We start from the raw sequence: 21,225 nt of genomic DNA, 5'->3' as shown, positions 1-21,225 counted from the left end.
TGAGCCAATGTCAGTGGCTCAAGCTATATATTGTCGACAAGTTCGAAATATATATTTAGAGGCTAAATAAAGCCTACTATGAAAGCATGGAAGCATGGAAACATGAAAAGTCAACTTTAGCACATTTTCCTACTTCGGCTAGGAGAAACCGAGCTAAACAAGGAAGGAGGGGCGGCAGACTGACCAAATGAACTTGAAATGAGCTGAAACTCTGCAGATCCATTCTAGACAGCCCAAGGATCATTTCTTATGAAGAGTGTAAGAGCTTTTTTTGAGTGGAAGACCTTCAAACAATCGGTCCAATTTTCTACAGAAGCAAAACTGGAAAACTGGACCTGTAAGAGGTCCAGCAGCATTTCCAGCCCAACCGCATGGAATAAAGCTCTGAAAATTTGTCAGGATGATCTACACTCATAGTGGAACATTTTTTATGAAGAAGTCGAAGGCTCATTCTGAAGGCTTGTTGGAGAAATAATTGAAGGAATAAAGGGGCAGAAACTGACCCTAAAACCAGCTCAATATTCACATGTTCATGTTTCCTACCCACATGAAGAAAGCTAGATGCTTTTCTCTTTTTCCTTGGATATATTTTTCTTCTACAATCTCTTTAATAGATCATCACCACTTCCATGTTGCTGCACCTTCATGCTTTGCTTTCATTTCATCTTTTCTCTATCTTTTCCATATTTTACAAGTGAACTTAGATCTACTTTCATTATTTTTCTTCCACTCATCCATTTCACTCTTCTTTTTCTTCCCTATATAAACACCTTTTCCTCTCATTCTAAGAGACACATTCACATACAACAACAACATCTCTAAGATGATCTAAGTTCTCTCTAGAGCAAACCTCTCTAAGAGCAACTCCTCTCCTTCTCTTTCTCTTAGCGGTGATCACACTCCTAGTCCTAGTCTTCTCAGAAGCCGACTTTCAGTGTCACCAAACCCTCTGTCAACGTACTTCGGTCCTAGTCTCCTCGAGAGCCGATTGTAGTACCACGACCAAACACCAACACCAAGACACATTCACAACACAACATCAAAACATCTCTAAGATGATCTAAGTTCTCTCTAGAGCAACCTCTCTAAGAGCAACTCCTCTCCTTCTCTTTCTCTTAGCGGTGATCACTCCTAGTCCTAGTCTTCTCAGAAGCCGACTTTCAGTGCCACCAAACCCTCTATCAACGTGCTTCGGTCCTAGTCTCCTCGGGAGCCGACGGTAGTGCCGCGACCACAACGGTTACGGAACCAGCCAAGCAAGGGTAACGCCCTAGCAACCCAGCCAAGCTAAAGTCACGCTTTAGCAAGATCTCAACACTTCCCGGTGATGTCGCTCTGCTCGATCTACAACATCGAGTATCGATTGTGTTAACAAGAAGAAACTTCAGCAAAGTCCTCACCACGAGGCAGAAAGAATCCCCACGACGAGGTTGGTGCTCTCCTCGTCTACAATCGCTTGAAAGAAGTCAGGTCAAGGGACACCCCCGACGACCGCACCCGAACGGTGCTGGCACGCCCGCGCAAGAAAATAGACTGTTGACCAGCTGCAGCAAAATTGGAGCCAAACAGAGGCCGGTCAAAACCAGACCGGTGGAAATGCTCTTAAGTTTCAAGTTTTGCCATGACTCCAAGTCCAAATTGACCTTAAAACTCCTCAATTACTTCCTACTTTCTAGCTTTCTCAAGGTCCCAATATTGATGCCCAAAAGGCCAAAACATAGTATTCAACTATTCCATTCCTTATGAACCAACATAGTGAGTAAGCTTTGAAAGGTGTCATGCCATAAACTCCATTATCACCAAATTGTTATTTTTAATAAATCACTTGTAGTGGCAACTGAGGATTAATATTTGGAATTTTGAAGCTTAAAAGAACATGAAGGCCCGTAAGAAGGCTTGGGCTTGTATGAGAAGAAGCTAACTACTTGATTTGAACATAAGCTTAAGCTAAAATGGCCTATATTCCAATGAACCACAACTTTGGATGTTCAAAGATTTCTCTTTGGGCGGTCATACCAGGCTCTATATCGTTACCTTAGTCTTGAATTTGTGTTGTGGGGATGTGATCAGTTAGTCCTTTGTTGTTCTACGATCAGGATTTATGGCACATTTACTTACTTGAAATGGAAAATAATCATGAATCGGAGACAACTGGAATGAGAGAAGAAATGAATCAGTATTTATTTCCGAAAGATTGATACCTAAACCCTTCTCTCCCATTCGTAATCAAATTCCTGAGTATTCATAAATTAATTCCTTATAAGGAGGTGGGATCTATACTCATTCTGATTCTATCATGTGTAAGTAAACACATGAATACCTTTATCCGGAATCATTCTGATTCTTTTATATGTTAGTAAACACAATAATCTTTTTATCCTGTAATCATTCCCTCCAATTTCAAGTAAGTAAACATGCCCTTAGTTTTTCTATGAAATTTTTATTTGGTCAGTAATCCTTCTTTGTTGTTACCACTCCCTTCTCTAACATCTACTTTCGTTGGAACATAAGATACCAGGAATTCTTAGCCTTTTTGTTCTTTCTGTTTGGGTCTTTTAGGCCCGTTTGTAACCCAAAAAAAAAAAAAAAAAAAAAAATACCCAATCTACAGGTCATTCTATATTATAAATAGTTAACCACTACAAGTGGTCTAGTGGTTCATGCCTAGTTGGGTGTGCTCCCCAACCTAGGTTCGAACCCCGAAACTGTAAAAGTGGCTAGGCACTGTGCTGCAATGCACAGTTGGAGCATTTCACATGCGCCGAAGGGATTAATCTTGGGTCTGGGAAGCATTTGGGTTCCCCTTAACAAAGTTAAAAAAATATATATATATATTATAAATAGTTTTCTTTTCAATTACCTGCTTGACAGGGAATGCATACCTAATTCTAAGGATGAATCAATATTATAACATTCACTTGATGAATGACTTGAATTTTCAATTATTCAGTGTATGGATTTCTTGGTCATATTATAATTAAAGTTCTATGTTTAACCCGAAATTTCATGTTTCCATTTAATTAAGTAGTGGCCAACTAATACAGCTATTAATTTGCTTACCCATTAAAAAAAAGGAGAAAAACGAGAACGACAAATGGAGCCATTAACTCGATCTATATTATAATTAAGTAGAGTAATGTGATGCCGGTCCTCGACTTCTTAGTTATTAATATAAAGAGTTCTACCAAGGCATCGTATTCTACTGCCAATAAGAGTTGACTCTCGTATTCGCATGCGTATATCTTCATAAGAGATTATGATTCTGTGATGTATAAGTTAATTAAGCTCTAGGAAGAAAAAAAAAAAAAAAAACTCATCATCGATCTACTCAGCCTTTAATATCCATCACAAACTGCGAGAGAGGTTCGCTCTCTTAACCAATCTGGATTTTGCTCACTTTTAAGTATTGCCATGATTCCCTATTCCAAATTCCAAACTGACTTTAAAAACTCCTCAATTACTTCCCTCTTCTAGCTTTCCCAAGGCCCCCATATTCATATTGATGCGCAAAACGTAGAATCTAATGAACCGGTAGCGTGAAAAGCTTCCAAAGGTAGCATGTCATAAACTCAATTAACACCAAGTTAATATTAACAAATTACTTATAAGTTGCAATTTAATATTGATTGATATTTGGGAAGGCTTGGGTTTTTATAAGATAGAAGAATCGAAGTTGAGCTGAACATAAGCTTAAACAATAATGGCCGATCTTGATTTGTGTTGTACGGATGTGATCCTTCTTTTTTGTTCTATGATCCGGCAGTTTTAATACGAAGTTTTTATTTGGTCAGTGATCCTTCTTTGTCGTTACCACCCCTTCTTCAATTTCTACTTTTGTTGGAATACAGGCTACTAGGACTTCTTCGAGCCATGGGGTCATGCTTCCTCGCAAATACTTGTTACAACGAATGATAATGTTTTCCGAGCAACAATATGAATAACTCGGTTACAAATACCTGGAATTTTTCTCTGAGAAATAGCTTCCAATTCTGGCATTAAAGATTTAATTAATTTCATCAAATACTATTCCTTTCCAACGTTTAGTTTCAGATTCGAAGTACAAGGCGGACTCCATTTGAAGATCTATCGATCTCTGATACTCTGAATTCCTGGCTGTACGTAGCTAGAGAATATTATATTGCACATTCCCAGCCATTTCCCTTCCGCTAGCTAATCACAACTAGAGAATAATCACAACTAAATCACAACTAGAGAATAATTAATCTTCTTTCTTTTTTCTATTCCATGTTTTATTGCTTGCGAGATCGACAAAGTACGTATTGGCTGATCGATATATCTAAAAACTGACTTCAACATTGAAGAAGTTAAGCCTTACTATATCGTTATTATTATTATTATTATTTACAAATATTTGTCTTTTCAATTAGTTACTTGCCTCTAGTTACAAGGATGAATCAATATTATAAACATTCACGTAGGCCTCATTAAAAAGCCCGTGGATCAAGTGGGCTGATGGAGGCCCGCCAAAAATCCGGCAAAAATCCGGTCCGGCCCGCCAAAAGCCATCTAGGCCCGGCCCGTAAAAGCCCGCTAAGCCCGGCCCCAAAAAGCCCGTAAACTATTATATTATATATATATACAGATTCTATCCAGAGCGAGGCCTCGCTCTGAAATTAAGGTGCGAGGTTGGAGTTTAGGGTCACTTTTCGGTCGCATATCCACATCTCGACCGTTCAGTTTTTAGGTACTAATGTATAGATCATATCTGCAAAATTTCAGCCAAATTGATGATCTTTAAGGTATCTACTCATTTAAACCAATGAACGAACTGAATATGTCCACCCTGAACCGTACTAGCTTTAAGGCAGTTATCAATGCCTTAAAGATCATCAATTTGGCTGAAACTTTGCAGAGATGATCTATACACTAGTATCTAAAAACTGAACGGTCGAGATGTGGATATGCGACCGAAAAGTGACCCAAAACTCGAACTTCACACGTTAATTTCAAAGCGGAGCTCCGCTCTGGATAAGATCTGATATATATATATATATATATATATATATATATATATATATATATATATGTTGATATGCTCATATTTTCTTATATTTTTATGCCTCTTTCTCTTTTGAATCAAGCCCAAAAGGCGAAAATATATTCAGCACAAGCCAGAATAGGCCGTTACATACCCTGCCGCTGTCATTTAATGAGGTAGTGGTAGTACCCACAGTGGTACATAGCTATAGACCTACTCATTAGACAATAATACATAGACAAAGCGAGAATCCTCCTTCGGTACTACTCCAGAGGCGCTAGAGGTACATAGAATGCAAAACAATGCATAGCTTCCTAATACAAGGAAATTATTGTACTTAGATAACTAAATAACATAGAGATGGGCCTAGGGCAGAAACCCTAGCCCAAAATAAAGTCCAGAGTAGCTTCCAGAAAGGGTCCGCTCAAAAACCCATTAGGCTTGCCTTGGGCCAGACTCGGTCTCCATCTCCAGCATCTCAAGCCAGCACTGCAGTTCCTGCCTCCCCCCGCCGCCGCCACCGTCCGCCATGATCCCGCCACCACGAAACCAATCGCCACGACCAAGATCAGCACGAGACATGCCGCCACAACCCCGTCGCCACGAACCTGCCCCTATCCCACTTCCTCCGATCCTTACCGCCGCAGATGTCACACCCAGACCCCGCACCGTCGCCGATCCCAGAAGCGAGATAAGGTCCGCCAAACCTGCAACACATGGACAACAGTATCCCAGAGATTTCATACCAGGAGTATGAAGCCAAAACAGCCCGCAGAAACCTCCAAGCCACACCCCTTTAGACCACCCTGGATATTAACATCAAATTCCCGTCCGGTAGCAGACCCAGCATAGACAAGATCTATGCTAGGGCCGCCACCGGACGAGAGCCGATCTCTTGGTCTGAGAAGCCCGCCGACAACCTAGGTTTTGGAGAGCTCTCCTATATATGTTTAGTTCTCCTTATTTATGGTTCATTTACGTTAGTTTAGTGTTTTTGTAGGTGTGTTTCAAAGAAAGAATAAAAGAAGCTAAGCTGAGCTAACTAACACAGAAAACTGTTGTGCAAAACACCTAACTTTGCTGAATTACTGGGAAATTCTCGAATGGAATTAGAAGCTGTACCATATATGAACGGAAAGCCCCATGTGTCTAGTTTCTGAGGAATTTTACGGTTTGCAATTCCGGCTTTTATAGAAGGAGTTATGGCAATTTAAGTGAAGGCAGTTTAGCTTGGACTGGAATCTGCAACATCTTTTACAAGTTCATGTCTAGAACCTAACTTCGCTGAATTACTGGAAACTTCTCGGATGGAATTAGAATCTGTACCCTATATGCACGGAAAGCCCCATGTGTCTAGTTTCTGAGGAATTTTACGGTTTGCGATTCCGACTTTTCTAGAAGGAGTTATGACAATTTAAGTGAAGACAGTTCAGCTTGGACGGGAATCTGCAACATCTTTTACAAGTTCATGTCTAGAAGGCCCAACACATATATTTAGAAATCTTTAGTGTGCCGCATCATCATTATTGAAGATTCAGGACTTTTAGACATGTTTATATATGTGTGTGTTTATATATATATATATATATATTTAACCACACTCATAATTTATTGTAATAATCACATCCAACGGTCGGTTTTCCCATTTTCTTTGAATTTATAGAGGTTGCTCTTTGGAGGGTGTGATATATAAATATAGGTTTATAAGAGTAACTAGGTTTGACCTAGTTGATTGAATTCCAAACGAAAACCAAATTAGCGGGATTTTTTACAATTCAACCACCATAAAATATTACAATCTCTCAATTGAGCGGTTGGTTTCTCCAAATTCATCTTCCAATTCATGGTTGTTTTAGAATGGATCTCAACAATTTAAATGCAATGTATAAGTCATATAACTTTAGGAGACAAATTAGTATAGGCCAACGTATTTGTAATTAAAAACTGAAATTTTTATCTTATGTCCACACACATCCATCGTTGAATTATTTACAAACGTGATGTAAAAAAATAAGCAAGTTTTGCGTTCATCACACCATCGGTCAACCAAGAAAACATGCAAGTGACTACAGTTGACCAATCCGATCGGTTCGAAACTATGGTGAAATTGACTAAATTTTTAACCACACTCATAATTTATTGTAATAATCACATCCAACGGTCGGTTTTCCCATTTTCTTTGAATTGATAGAGGTTGCTCTTTGGAGTGTGTGATGTGTAAATATAGGTTTATAAGAGTAGCTATCGAATTCGAAACGAAAACCAAATTGGCTGGATTTTTTACAACCACCATAAAATATTACAATGTCTCCATCAAACGGTTGGTTTTTCCAAATTCATTTTCCACTTCATGTTTGCTTTAGAATGAATCTCAACAATTTAAATGCAATGTACCAAGTCATACAACTTTAAGAGGCAAATTGGTATGGGCCAATGTATTTGTAATTAAAATTGATTTTTTTTATCTTGTGTCCACGCACATCCATGGATGAAATATTTACAAATATGATGTAAAAAAATAAGCAAGTTTTGCAGTCATCACGCCATCAGTTAACCAAGAAAACATGCAAGTGACTACGGTTGACCAATCCGATTGGGTTCGAAACTACGGTGAAATTGACTAAATTTTTAACCACATGTGTAATTTATTGTAATAATCACATCCAACGGTCAATTTTCTCATTTTCTTTGAATTGTTGTATATTGCTCTTTGGAGTGTATTGATGTATAAATATAGATTTATAAAAAATTAGTGTCTTTAAAAATTTATTTATCAATAAATTAGTATCTATATATAAATAAAGATTTTTTTGGGTACAATATAGAATTATAGATCTGTTATTTTTGGTTGTATTTGATCATTATCCAATGAATTTCCAAAGCTTGATTAAAAAAAAAAAAATTGTGTCTTTAAATATTTATTTATAAATAAAGCCCGCAAGGCCCAGTCCGAAAAAGCCCGCAAGGCCGCTTTATATGGACGGGCTTGGATCATTCGATTTTTAATAAAGCCCGGCCCGACCCGCTATTATTTAAAAATATAGCAAGACCCGGCCCAATCCGACCCAAGCCCGCTATGAATGGCCCGGCCCGTTGACGACCCCTGCATTCACGTGATGAACGACTTGAATTTTCAATTATTCAGTGTATGAACTTCTTGGTCATATATTATAATTAAAGTTCTATGTTTAACACGATTTTGCATGTTGCCAGTTAATTAAGTAGTGGATCAACAAATACAGCTATTTGCTTACCCGTAGAAAAAGACTAAATGCAGCCATCTCGATCCCTATTATAAGAACAGTCATGTGATGTGAGATTGCCCGTCCGCGTCTTCTTAGTTATTAATAATAAAGAGTTGGCTTTCTCATCCAGGTATGGTGTTCTACTACCAAATACCAATACAAGAGTTGACTCTCGTATTCTCATTCATATATCTTCATAAGATATCGATCTGTGATCTATAAGTTAGCCATACTCCAGAAAAAGAAAAGCTCATCATCTACTCAGCCTTTAATATCATCATATACTGAAAGAGAGTTTCGCTCACTTGAACAATCTGCTTTCAGTACTCCTCCCTACCACAATAGTCTTTTGGTCTTACTCTGATCATTGTTCTACGTACTGCACTTATTCTCGAATTTAAAAGCCAATCAAAAAAGAAAATTTAGTATTGCCTTTAGAGTTTAGAGTTTAGACTACCTTTTGTCCAAAAAAAAAAAAAACTTCCTGTTATTCTCACTTTCATTTTGATCTTGCATGTTTACACACTTTCTGTTGATTCTATTCGTACTCAATCCCGTGTCAAGAGCAAAGGATTTGAAGAGCGACCAGCTTCGGTAACAAGTCGATCACAAGCAAAAGATCGAGATTCGAGATAGACGAGGTACGTACATCCTTCATTTCCATTTGCCCTTGTTCCTTGATATTTTTTTCTTACATACCCCAAATCATGCATGATCCCTAAATTCCCAAAGTACAAGTGAAATAGGTTCTTGTATCACAACCAGAGACTCATCAACAATAAAGTTATCAACTACTTAGTGTTAACTCCAAACATTGAGCACAAGTACTCCTACCTCCATATTCTTTTATTTTAGTTTTAACTTTTCCATTTATGTTTTTATTATCACATAGTATATAAGTAGTTTTATGTGTGGAGTGAAATTCATGCCCCCTATTTCATTATTTGGTCAAAGTTCTCATAAAAAGACAAAATTTAAGTTACTAAAAATAAAATTTAAGTTACCAAAGAATGAAAGAGGAAGTGTAAATTATAATATAGAGAATGTGGATTTCACTCCCCTTTTATGATTCTAATCAATGACGGGTAGGTATGACTTGTTAATTATTTGGAATGACCAAATTGTGGAGTGTAACAGTCCAACCGGAATAACAAAAGAAAGAAATCCGAATTTAAGGTGGATTAAAGAAATTTCATCCAACATCAATTCTCCAAAACCATAACATTTTTAGACTAAATCAAATAATACGAACACATATATCGATCTATCACTAGACTAAGTTTCATACCTTGGCTGTCAGTTATTTTCAGCCGGGGAGTCACCGGCAACACAAGAAAAAATATATATGTTCAAAACCACCAAGTGCTTTTAGGCCTGGATCCTCCGAGAAGTTGGCAACTTTCAGAGGAGCCAACACTACCATTTGAGAGGAGCGGTCGAAAGGGGAAGATTCGTCCATGTCCCCTTTCAAGGCAAATGGATTGTAGCAACCCAAATTGCACATTTTCAATCAAAGCACGTCACAGTGCTGCGAGTATAAAATATAAGACAAGGTGTTTGACTTACATTTTAGAGAGCCGCTAGGCATTTTAAATAAATAATTTTGTAAAATGTGTGGCGGAAATGTTGTAAACATTTGAGGTGAAAACTTTTAAATCACTTATTTCAATTTGTTCGTCTAAAGTTTGGTTTAGTTAATAAATCAAAGAACGCTAATTAAACCTAGCCAATTATCAATCAAGAATTGAACTAACGACCAATGAACCCTAAAGTAACATTTAATATATGAAAGTAAGCAAAGTTTCAAGACTAACTTTCTGTTATTAAGACAATTTAACATTTTCAGCACACCCAGCTTCATCTATCACAGTCCCATCACCGGTGCACAATTTCTACATCCACACTTTTGTAATGGTGAATTTACGTCCTCGCTACTCAATAGAGAGCTTCACCCTGACTAGGTTAATTTGAAAAACCTTTAATATATATATTTTTGTGGCGACAATATGAAAAATATGCGAAATAGAAAAATCATGGAAAATATGAGAGATCGGCAGAGATCACATAGGTCACCAAGACTTTTATTACTCCCCTCCAATAAAATTCAATAAATTTTTGTTGGGTTTTAACCGTTTTATTAGGGGCAGTAAAAGTTTATTGTGTATTATTAGGGGGAAGGAAAACTAATTTCTCTAAAATTAGACAAATAAAACTTTGATTGAGGAAGAAGATGAGGAGATTACATCAATTCAAAACTTTTTATTGGGAGAAAGGGGGGGTGACAATAAAAGTTTATTGAGGGAAAGGGACTAATCTACTAAAATTAGACATAAAACTTTGATTGAAGATGAAGATGAGGGGATTACATCAATTCAAAATCTTTTATTGGGGGCAATAAAAGTTTACTAGAGGGAAAGGAGATTAGTCTCCCTTAAATTAGATAAATAATACTTTGATTGAGAAAAAAGATGAGGAGATTACATCAATTCAAAATCTTTTACTTGGAGACAATAAAAGTTTGTTAGGTTTTATAGGGAAGCAATAGAAGTTTATTGGGTTTTATAGGGGGCGATAAAAGTCTCCGGTGACCTATGAGATCTCCGATGACCTTTCTGAGGATCTCCGGCGAGATTTTCAAATAAATCCGGCAGCCGGTCACCGAATTCGGGTGAAATCTCCAATGACTTCTCTCTCTCTAAGTGACAAAGGGAGAGGGCAAAATTGTCTCAAAAGTAAACAAAAAATAATAAAAAAAATTTAATTAGATATTAGGGAACAAAAATATGTAACCTATTGGGTAAATGGACAATCTTATAAATGCATCAAAGTTGCCTCTGCTATACGGATTTTTGCCTTTTCAGTTTTGCATTCCATCTATTTTCCTACTATTCATACTTTGATTTTTTTTTTAAAATTTTAGAAAGCGGTGTAAGAGCTAACTCAGCGCTCTTACCCGAATTTATTAAAAATCAAGTAAAAAAAGATACATAGCAAGGGGGGCTAGACCAAACCTTGCTGAGAGAAAAAAAAAGTACAAAAAAGCAAAGTACAGAAGGTACAAAAAATCATTGAGAAGTGGGGGACTAGTCCAAGACCGCGTCCAAAACAAACACATTACTAAAAGACAAAAGAAAGAGAGACTTCTTATCTTTCCTGCTTTTCCCATCCATAAAATAAGGCAACCCTTCCACTATGAAAAACGATAATTTGGAAAACCCAAATAATCAGCTTGTAGAAACCTGTGGAGCTCACTAGGAGGATTATCATACCAAGTAAACGTTGCATTTGAGATTCCCAGGTTTGCCATCTTGTCAGCTACAACATTACCTTCTCTAAAAATATGACTACATCGAAAATTCATTTGGTGTACTTTAGAGAGACAATTGCCCCAATGAACTCTTAAGTTCCATGGAGGAGAAAAGGACCTAGAAGAGAAGCAAGCACACTAATTGAATCACTTTCCAACCATAAATGAAACCACCCTCTAGCAAAGGCAATTTCGATAGCCAAGATAACAGCATAAAGTTCATAATCGAAGGAAGAATTCCAGCCAAGTGACTGACAAAAACTCCCTAAAAAACCTCCCGAGGCATCTTGAAACACACCCCCACAAGCTGCCGGGCCTGGATGGCCTTTCGCCAACCCATCAGTGTTTACTTTGACCCAAGGAAAAATTGGCCATTTCCAAAGAACATGGTGAACTTTGGGAGCCTTACCGCATTTAGGAGTAACTCCAAGAGAAGACAATAATTGGGCATCCAAAACACCCTTATTGTGACTAGGAGCAAACAAACTAATTTGACGAATCCATGCCATAATAGAACAACACATAGTAGAAAAGATAGGGGGACGATTATCAAACCTTAGCCTATTCCAAGCCTTCCACATTGCCATAATAGTAAACATGCCAGCCGCTAGCCACAAATTAAAGAGTTGAGAGGAGAAAGACTTTCGACAATAGCTCACCCAAAAGTCCAACAGAGAGTCAGAAGAAGAAAAATAAGTACCAAATTGAGCAGCCAACCATCTCCAAACCCGTTTGACAAAAGGGCAGTGTAAAAATAAATGTAATGATGATTCCGCAGAACTATAACATAACTGACAAATAGACACAACAGGAATCCCACCTATTTTCACTTGATCATCAGTAGGGAGCCGATCAAATAAGATTCTCCAAACCAAGAAAGAATAACGAGCGGGGATGAAAGGCCGCCATAAATTAGCAGCCCAATCCTTTACACTAAGATGATGCCTCAAAAATTCATAGCCGGCAGAGAAGGATAGCTCACCAGAGGAAGAAGGCTCCCAAATAAGTATATCTGACTTCTCAATAAGAGGGAGAGCAATATCTAAAATCTGTCTAGCCAAAACAGGAAAAGTGTGACAAAAGAAAGGAGGAAGTTGCCATGAATGGTGTGAAATAAAATCTGCCACTTGAAGATTGCTGAAATGGGACCAGTTTGAGATACCTAAAGTTTCCAAAATAGGAGCTTGAAGCCATTTATCCTTCCAAAATGACACAGTCTTACCATCCCCAATCAACCATCGACAATTTTGAACAAAATGAGAAGCAATTGACCGGAAGCCTAGCCAAATTGAAGACTTAAGATAACCCAATTTGCGATTATTCAAAATTGGATACCTAGACCGCACATATTCTCCCCATTGAGAAGAAGAGGTATAAGAGTCCCAAGCAAACTTCAAAATAGCAGCTGAATTAAGAGAGGATAAATTGCGAATACCAAGCCCTCCTTCCTGCTTTGAGATACAGACTTGAGCCCAAGGAATAGTTACTATCTTTTGAGTCCCAACGTTACCGGACCAAATAAAGTTACGTGCCCATGACGTTAATTTCTTGACAAGATACACTGGCCACTGATACACAGAGAAACTATGAAGCAACATGCTCTGAAAAACTGATTGCACAAGTTGAGTACGGCCAGCCATAGAGAGAAGCCGCCCTTGCCAACCCATGAGCCTTGCTTTTGCTTTATCCACAATAACTTGAAGATGACACCTCCGAGGTTTGCCATAAACAATTGGACCACCCAAATAAATGAAAGGCAACCTACCTGCACGAAAGCCCAATATTCACTGAATTGAGACCTGCCTGTGATGATACTTGGCTCCAAGATAAAAGGTACTTTTCTGTGCATTAATATACTGACCAGAAGCTTCACTATAACAATCAAAGAACTTTCGCAAGTGGCGAAGAGAAAATTTGTCCCCACGACAAAAAACAACAAGATCATATGCATATAACACATGAGAAGGGGGGATGTAGTTCCTTGGAAAAGATATAGGCTTCAACCGGCTAGTGCGAAGTAACATGGATAAGCCACGACTGAGAGCTTCTTCGGCAAGACAAAATAGAAGTGGAGAAAGAGGGTCCCCTTGTCTAACCCCACGAGAACAAGAGAAAAATCCTTGAGGAGAGCCATTAATTAAAACTGATAACCTTGCCGATTGAAGAATAATGATGATCCAGTTGATGAAAGTAATAGAGTAGCCAAAATTATATAAAACTCGGAGCAAAAAATCTCAATTCAGCGTGTCAAAAGCTTTAGCTATGTCCACCTTGATCCCCACATTACCACCGTAGGCCTTACGATCAAGAAAATTAAAACATTCGGACACTGTACCAGTACAATTTGAAATTTGCCTACCAGGAAGAAAAGCAGATTGTTCTGGTGAAATTATACGAGCAGCAATTAATCCCAAGCGAGAAGCCAAAATCTTTGGAATTATCTTGAAAAGAAAATTGGCCAAAGCAATAGGCCAAAATTGAGCAATTTCATGGGCATCCTGAACTTTTGGAATGAGAACCAAGAAATTACAATTCATGTTAGGAAACAGCCAATTTTGCATGAAAAACTGTCTCACGCATGCAACCACATCGCAACTGACAATATCCCAACAAGCTTGACTCTCGTTTTCAATTCCTCATATTCATTCTTTTATTCATGATTTCATTGCTAGAATGATCTGAAATTAATGTATTCTAAGCTGCAGCCTAACAACTCGTTTGCTATAATCTCTACTTAATTTATTTTTCTTCGAGCTTTGTAGGCCGAGACTTGAAGTTTCTCCGTTGCATCGACTTTCTCTATTTTTACTTCTATCGTTCTCATTTACGTGCAGATCCATTCAAGTGAAGGAATTTGAAAACTGAATAGCATTCATAAATCATTACAAAAAGAGATATATAGGGTATGTTCTTCTTAGTACGTAGTTTCTTTTTAGTTTTTCAGCTTTAGTAAAAAGAACAAAAAGAGGTGAAGTCGACCAGAAAGCCTTCATTTTTTGTTTTTTATTTTGGCGATACAGCAAGCCCTCATTTAGTTTCCTCTTTTTCCATTGTCTTCTGAGGTGATCGAATCTCATGATTGGCTTTAAAATATTCAACAGGAATGGAGTTTCTTTCAAAGATTGCCGACTACACGATTGAACCTGTTGTACGTCTACTGGGACGCCAAGCGGGTTATGTAATTCACTGCAAAACCAATCTCCAAAATTTGCAAGCTAAAGTGGACGAATTGAAAGCAGCCAGACAGGCAGTAGAGAATAAGATTGCTGAAGCCGAAAGAAAAGGTGAAGACATTCAACCTGATGTCCAGTTGTGGCTGACAAAAGTGGGTCAGATCACTGCACGGACAGACGAATTGTTGAATGATGAAGGCCAAGCACAGCTGAAATGTTTCCATGGATTTTGTCCTAATCTTACTGTCCGTCATCAGCTAAGCAGGAAATCAACAAAGTTGGTACAGGAGGTTGTTGAACACCATGAAAAAAGAGGATTAATTTCCCAAGTTTCTTGCGGTATTCTCCGGAAAGAGGTATGGAGTGTAACGACCGGAGATTACCAGGCTTTTCAATCAAGGATGTCAATTGTGAAGGAAATCATGGATAGTCTGAAAGACTCCGATATTCATAGGATGGGGGTGTGTGGAATCGGAGGAGTTGGTAAAACCACATTGGTCAAAGAAGTTTACAAGCAAGCTTCAGAAGATAAAGAGTTATTTGATAATGTGGTGATCCTATTAGATGTGAAAAGTAATCCAGACCCGGAAGCAATTCAAAAGAAGATTGTTGAAAAGTTGGGCATGGAGCTTCTTCAAACTGAAACTATAGAAGGAAGAGCGAGTCGGCTATGTGCCAAGATACAGGGCAAAAAGATTCTTATCATTTTGGATGATGTTCAAGAAAAGATTGAGTTGGAGGATATGGGAGTTCCCCGTCTCCCAACTTGTAAAATTTTGTTGACATGCAGAACTCGAGAAGTTTTATCACTTGACATGCAGGCGAACAAAGTGTTTCAGCTTGATCTTTTAGGTAAAGAAGAGACATGGAGTTTGTTTACGAGGATGGCAGGAGATGTTGTTGAACAGAATGGTCGTGTGCGAGATGTAGCAATCCAAATAGCCCAAAAATGTGGAGGTTTGCCATTATTAGTTGTCACAGTTGCTAGTGCTCTAAAAGAGAAAAAGAAATTACAAGCATGGAAAGATGCCTTGAGACGACTTAAAAATTTTGATAAAGAAGAGTCGACAAAAAAAGCATATTTGGCTTTGGAGTGGAGTTATGATCAACTGGATGACAAGGAGCTTAAACCAATATTCTTGCTCTGCGGAATGATAGTGATGCGGAACGATATTTGTTTGCAAGACATGCTGAAATATGGTATGGGTTTAGGCTTGTTTAAAAACATCTCTACGGTGGAAGAAGCACAGGATTCCATGGATACGTTTATCGAAAAACTAAAAGATTCTTGCTTGTTGCTAGACGGTGAAACTGAGGGATGGGTCAGAATGCATGATCTTGTATGTGATGTTGCTAAATGGATCGCACGCAGAGATCAATACATATTATCAGTAGAATATAGAGGTGAGTTGAAGGAATGGCCAGGAAAGGATTTCCTGAAAAAGTGCACTAAAATCTTTCTCCCAAGTAGCAATATTCCCACACTTCCTGAAATACCCTTGGAATGCCCAAAACTAGAATTGTTTCATTTGAACAGTAAAGATGACTCGGTGGTAATTCCATCGAACTTTTTTAATGAGATGCAGAAACTCAAAGTGCTGGATTTAACCAACATGTGTATGCCATCATTGCCTTTATCTCTTCAATACTTGAAGACGCTTCAAACGTTGTGCTTAGATCTATGCACTCTGGGAGATATAACTCTACTCGGGCAGCTAAGTAGCTTAGAAATTCTTAGCCTTTTAAAATCCGATGTTGAAGAACTGCCTAGAGAAATAGGGCAATTGACTCGTCTTCGGTTGTTGGATTTATCTGAGTGTTCACAACTTGAAGTGATCGCACCTACTGTCATATCAAGCTTGGTGAAATTGGAAGATTTGAGAATGAGAAACAGCTTTAACAAATGGGAGATAGAAGGTGAAAAAGGTAATGCAAGCCTTTCTGAGTTAAAGCATTTGTTACAGCTATCCGCATTAGAAATACATATTCCGAATGCTGACTTTCTTCCAGCAAACTTGTTCTCCCACAAGTTAGAGAGATATAATATTGTTATTGGAGATGCATGGGTTAAGAGACATTTTTGGGAGAAACCTATGGCTAGAACGAGCCTTAACACACTGAAACTCAAGCTCACTAACAACAATATTATGGGATTGGATGAAGGCCTAAAATGGTTGCTGAAGAGATCTGAGGACTTGTCCTTAGATGAGAGTGTTATTAATATTGTCCAGCAAATGGATACCAAAGATTTTGAGAATGTGAAACGTCTCCGACTCCAAAACAATATTGACTTTACATATATCATTAATAGAAAGGTATGTTCCTTTATCTGTCTTGTTATGTACTTTTCTATGACTGTCTCATTTTATCATCAATATATATTTTTTTTTTCTAGAGATGCATTATTTTTACTATGCTACATTGCTACATAATAAAGTGTCAAAACCTTCATTATTTCTACAGTTTGAATTACTATAATAACCTTCATTTAATCAATGTGAGGTTTTGACACTTTATTATGTGGCAATGGGAAGAATTGGTCAAAGTGAGGAAATTAACAACCCCTCTTGTTCTACACACATAAAAACTATATCTATATTAATTGTTGAAATTTCTCATGATAAAAGTAATTTGAGTTGTCTACTATATGCAGGTTGTATTCCCATATCTAGTAACCTTGGAGGTGCATGGATGTGATAATTCAAGATTTCTGTTCTCATTTTCTATGGCTAAAAGTTTTATACTACTCAAACACCTGAAAATATCCACATGTGAACTTCTACAAGAGGTTGTATCATCCACAAGAGCATGCGGTGAAGAAAATATGGATGAAATGTTTTCTAAACTTAACACTTTGGAACTCGAAGCACTTCCAAACCTTGCTAGATTTGGTACAGGAAATTATATTGAATTTCTGGCCTTGGAAGAATTGAAGATAGATAATTGTGTTAAATTGGTGGAATTCATTGGTGATAAAGTTGCTACGAGTAGTAAAGATACTAGAAATTGCCAGGAAATTGAACAGAGGGTTTTGGAAGAGGAAGAAAACCTTGATGTTAAGAGAGAGATTGGTGTACAATATATCCTCTTTGACAAAAAGGTAATGTACATGGAGATCTTTCTCTATGCCTCTCAATCTTTCATTGTTTATTTTCTTATAATGTCTGCTTCTGTGAAAATAAAGAATTATTTTTCATCACGTTTCTAATAACTTTCTTTATGTCTCCCAATCTTTCACAATTTATTTTCTTATTTTTTTTACACATGCAGAACACGTGATTTCAAACTAGTGTGTGTGTGTTGTGTGTGTGCATTAATGGTAGAAATTTCTCATGACAAAGTACTTGAATTGTGTACTATATGCAGGTTGTATTCCCAAATTTAGTAACCTTGACAGTGCATGGATGCGATAATTTAAGATTTTTGTTCTCATTTTCTATGGCTAGAAGTCTTGTACTACTCGAAGACCTGAAAATATCCTCGTGTGAATTTCTGCAAGAGATTGTATCATCAACAAGAAAATGTGGTGAAGAAAATATGGATGACATGTTTTCTAAACTTAATATTTTGGAACTTGAAGCACTTCCAAACCTTGCTAGATTTGGCATAGCAAATTATATTGAATTTCCGGCCTTGGAAGAATTGGAGATAAAAGATTGTGTTGAATTGGTGGAATTCATTGGCGCTAAAGTTGCTACGAGTAGTAAAGATACAAGAATCTGCACGGAAATTGAACAGAGGGTCTTGGAACAGGAAGAAAACCTTGATGTTAACAGCAAGACTGTTGTACAATATATCCTCTTTGACAAAAAGGTAATGTACATGGAGATCTTTCTCTATGTCTCTCAATCTTTCATTATAAATATTCTAATAATGTCTGCTTCTGTGAAAATAAAGAATTATTTTCTACAAGTTCCTAATAAGTTGAATTTATATGCAGGTTGGATTTCCTAGCTTGGAGAGATTGAGCATCGACGGGGCAAGGGAGTTGAAGGCAATATGGCATGTCCAACTTGCTCGAGACTCTTTTCGGAGACTCAAGCAAGTTGATGTTCAGGAATGCAACAATCTAATAAGTTTGTTTCCGCCTAGTGTCATGGGAAGATTGAATGCCCTGGAAACTTTGAAGATATGGTGCTGCGGATCACTAGAAGTGATATTTGAATTACGCGGAAGAAGTAACGTTAAAGAAATACAGGTCGACACATCATTCCCTCATGACCAATTGGAACATTTTGATTGTCAAAATCTTGATTCAATAAACATCTACAAGTGTCATAGTTTGAAACAGATTTTCCCAGCCTCAGTGGCCAGAGGTCTTCAAAACCTTACTCAGTTGGATGTGGACAAATGTGATGCAATTGAGGAAATTGTTGGTGAGGAAGAGGAAAAAGAAGGTCTAGAAACAATACCTCCTCATTTTGTGTTCCCAAAAGTAACATCAGTGAAGTTGAAGAATCTGCCTCAACTTACGAGTTTCTATCCCAAAACACATGCTTCCCAGTGTCCATTACTTGTACAATTGAAAGTGGTGAGATGTGATAAAGTGGGAATATTTGCCGCAGAATTTTCATTCTCTCAAAAGAAACCTGAGATGAATCATCTAATGTCACAATCACCTTTCTTTTCAATCAACGAGGTACGTGCATACTTCTAAGTTTTTTTTTTTGAGAATGATACTTCTAAGTTCTAACAGCTAGCTTTGTGAAACCCTTTTTACGGATTTCCCTAGTTAAAAAAGCTTCTTTCTTAGTTGAGATATCCAACAGACTTGTATGACATTAATGATATCTCATAAGACATCAGCGTACCAATAGAAGTATCCGCAATTTTTACTACTATATATAAGCAAAATGCAATACAAGTCCTTCCTTCTTAAAGTCATTTTGAATTTTTTTATTCTCAGGATTCATTCCTCTACTTGGAAGACTTAGAATTGAGTGACATGGAAATTTGGAATGGACCAACCCCGGAAAATCCGTTGGTGTTTGGTAAATTAAAATCAATTACCTTTCGTGGGAGTCGTGCACCTTTCTCCAAGCAAGCTTCAGTCATTTTCCTCCAGAGATTACAAAATCTTGAAGAAATTGAAATTGACAATTGTTCTTGGGAAGCAATATTTGTCAATCAAGGAATTAGTACTGGGGAAGAAAAACATGATGATGGAGTTAGGAGTGGGGGCCTCCCGCGTGTAAGGATTTTGAGCCTCGAGAGTATGGACGAACTGATGCATCTAGGGAATGACAACTCCCAATCACTACTTTTTCCAAATTTGGAAACTCTTAAGGTGTCGCTCTGTACCAGATTAAGGAGTCTGGAGTCATATGCAATATTCTTCCGAAATCTAACAACTTTGACAATATTTGCTTGTGATGGATTGGGATATTTAACAAGTTATTCGGTGGCTAAAAGCTTAGTGCAACTCACGACATTGGAAGTGATCCGGTGTGATAGAATTGTAGTAATTGTCTCAAGCAACGGAGATGATGATGCTGATGCAGCAGGAAATGAGATCGCTTTCAGCCGCTTGCAGCATTTGGAGCTTACTGGTCTACCAAGTCTACAAGGCTTTTGCTCCGGAAATTGTACACTCAAATTCCCATCCTCCATAACCTTAGAAGTAGAAGACTGCCCCATCAAGTTGAAGATTTCCCCTGAAGGAGTTCTCGTGACAGAGATAGACCATCAATTTCAGCAAAACAGAGTTGACTATGATAGTGATGATGATGAGGAGGAGGATGTTGAAAAGGTGAGTTGCTATCCACTAAATATCTTATCTTATAATATCAATCCCATTTTTTTTGCAGATTTTCAATGTCTTGAACCATATCCTTTTAGTTAAATAGGTACTCGATATCAGCTAGCTTATCAGGTAAATAACAAGTTTGATAGTTGGTTCTTTAATTGAAATTAATGTTTCTATGTTTATTTGCAAGGCTGAGAGAAATCCCGAAATATTATCAGAAGGGCCTGCTAGCTAGTTGCCTGCCGAAACTGGTGTTGCAAGACTCCATTTCAAAATCTGTAAGCACCATTCTTTTCACTGCAATTAATTACTTAACTAGTTTACCCTGAGTTCCATCCAATAAATTACACTTGTGCTGGAAACTCTTATTCTGACTAACTCTTTGTTCCATCTTCAAAAAGTATGCTGTTATCGGCGCCCTTAATGTACGTAGCTGCTGATCTTAATCTTGCAAAGCTGTCTCTCAACTTCCAGCGGAAAGTTCACAAGGCTAGCTCACCTATCTGAGTGGAATATTCTGCCCCTATTGTGTTTGACTAAGCGCTTACGCATATGCATTCATTATCTATTCAGTGTGTCATTTGGCTTTTAACTGACTTGTAATATAAGTCTGATTTTCTTCTTCATAGAGGGAGAGTGATTGTTATTGGTGCTCTGCTCTCCCTGAGTGTGCCTTTGCTCCTGCCGGGCTGGGACAAATAAACACTTTGTGATCCATAGAACTGCTCTTTCGTTTGGATTGCATTTTTCAGACA

The 21,225-nt window shown here is 37.7% G+C and overlaps 1 protein-coding gene across 4 annotated transcripts; it reads left to right on the top strand.

Annotated features, from left to right (window-relative positions):
- Positions 1-8,282: 8,282 nt before the first annotated feature.
- LOC133729139 (disease resistance protein At4g27190-like) lies at positions 8,283-21,225 on the top strand. Of its 4 annotated transcripts, none has more exons than XM_062156619.1 (9): positions 8,283-8,885; positions 14,386-14,454; positions 14,653-17,039; positions 17,378-17,824; positions 18,091-18,537; positions 18,665-19,363; positions 19,631-20,473; positions 20,661-20,748; positions 20,904-21,225. In XM_062156619.1, exons 3-8 carry the CDS (start codon positions 14,655-14,657, stop codon positions 20,703-20,705), a joined length of 4,866 nt encoding a protein of 1,621 aa, XP_062012603.1. In that variant the 5' UTR covers positions 8,283-8,885; positions 14,386-14,454; positions 14,653-14,654; the 3' UTR covers positions 20,706-20,748; positions 20,904-21,225. The 4 variants fall into 4 exon arrangements, with proteins under 4 accessions (XP_062012603.1, XP_062012605.1, XP_062012604.1 ...); XM_062156621.1 differs by having other exon boundaries at positions 20,872-21,225; XM_062156620.1 differs by lacking the exon at positions 14,386-14,454.

The sequence above is a fragment of the Rosa rugosa genome, chromosome 2 (assembly GCF_958449725.1).
Source record: "Rosa rugosa chromosome 2, drRosRugo1.1, whole genome shotgun sequence".
NCBI classification, from domain to species: Eukaryota; Viridiplantae; Streptophyta; class Magnoliopsida; order Rosales; family Rosaceae; genus Rosa; species Rosa rugosa.
This window is presented reverse-complemented; position numbering and strand designations above follow the sequence as displayed.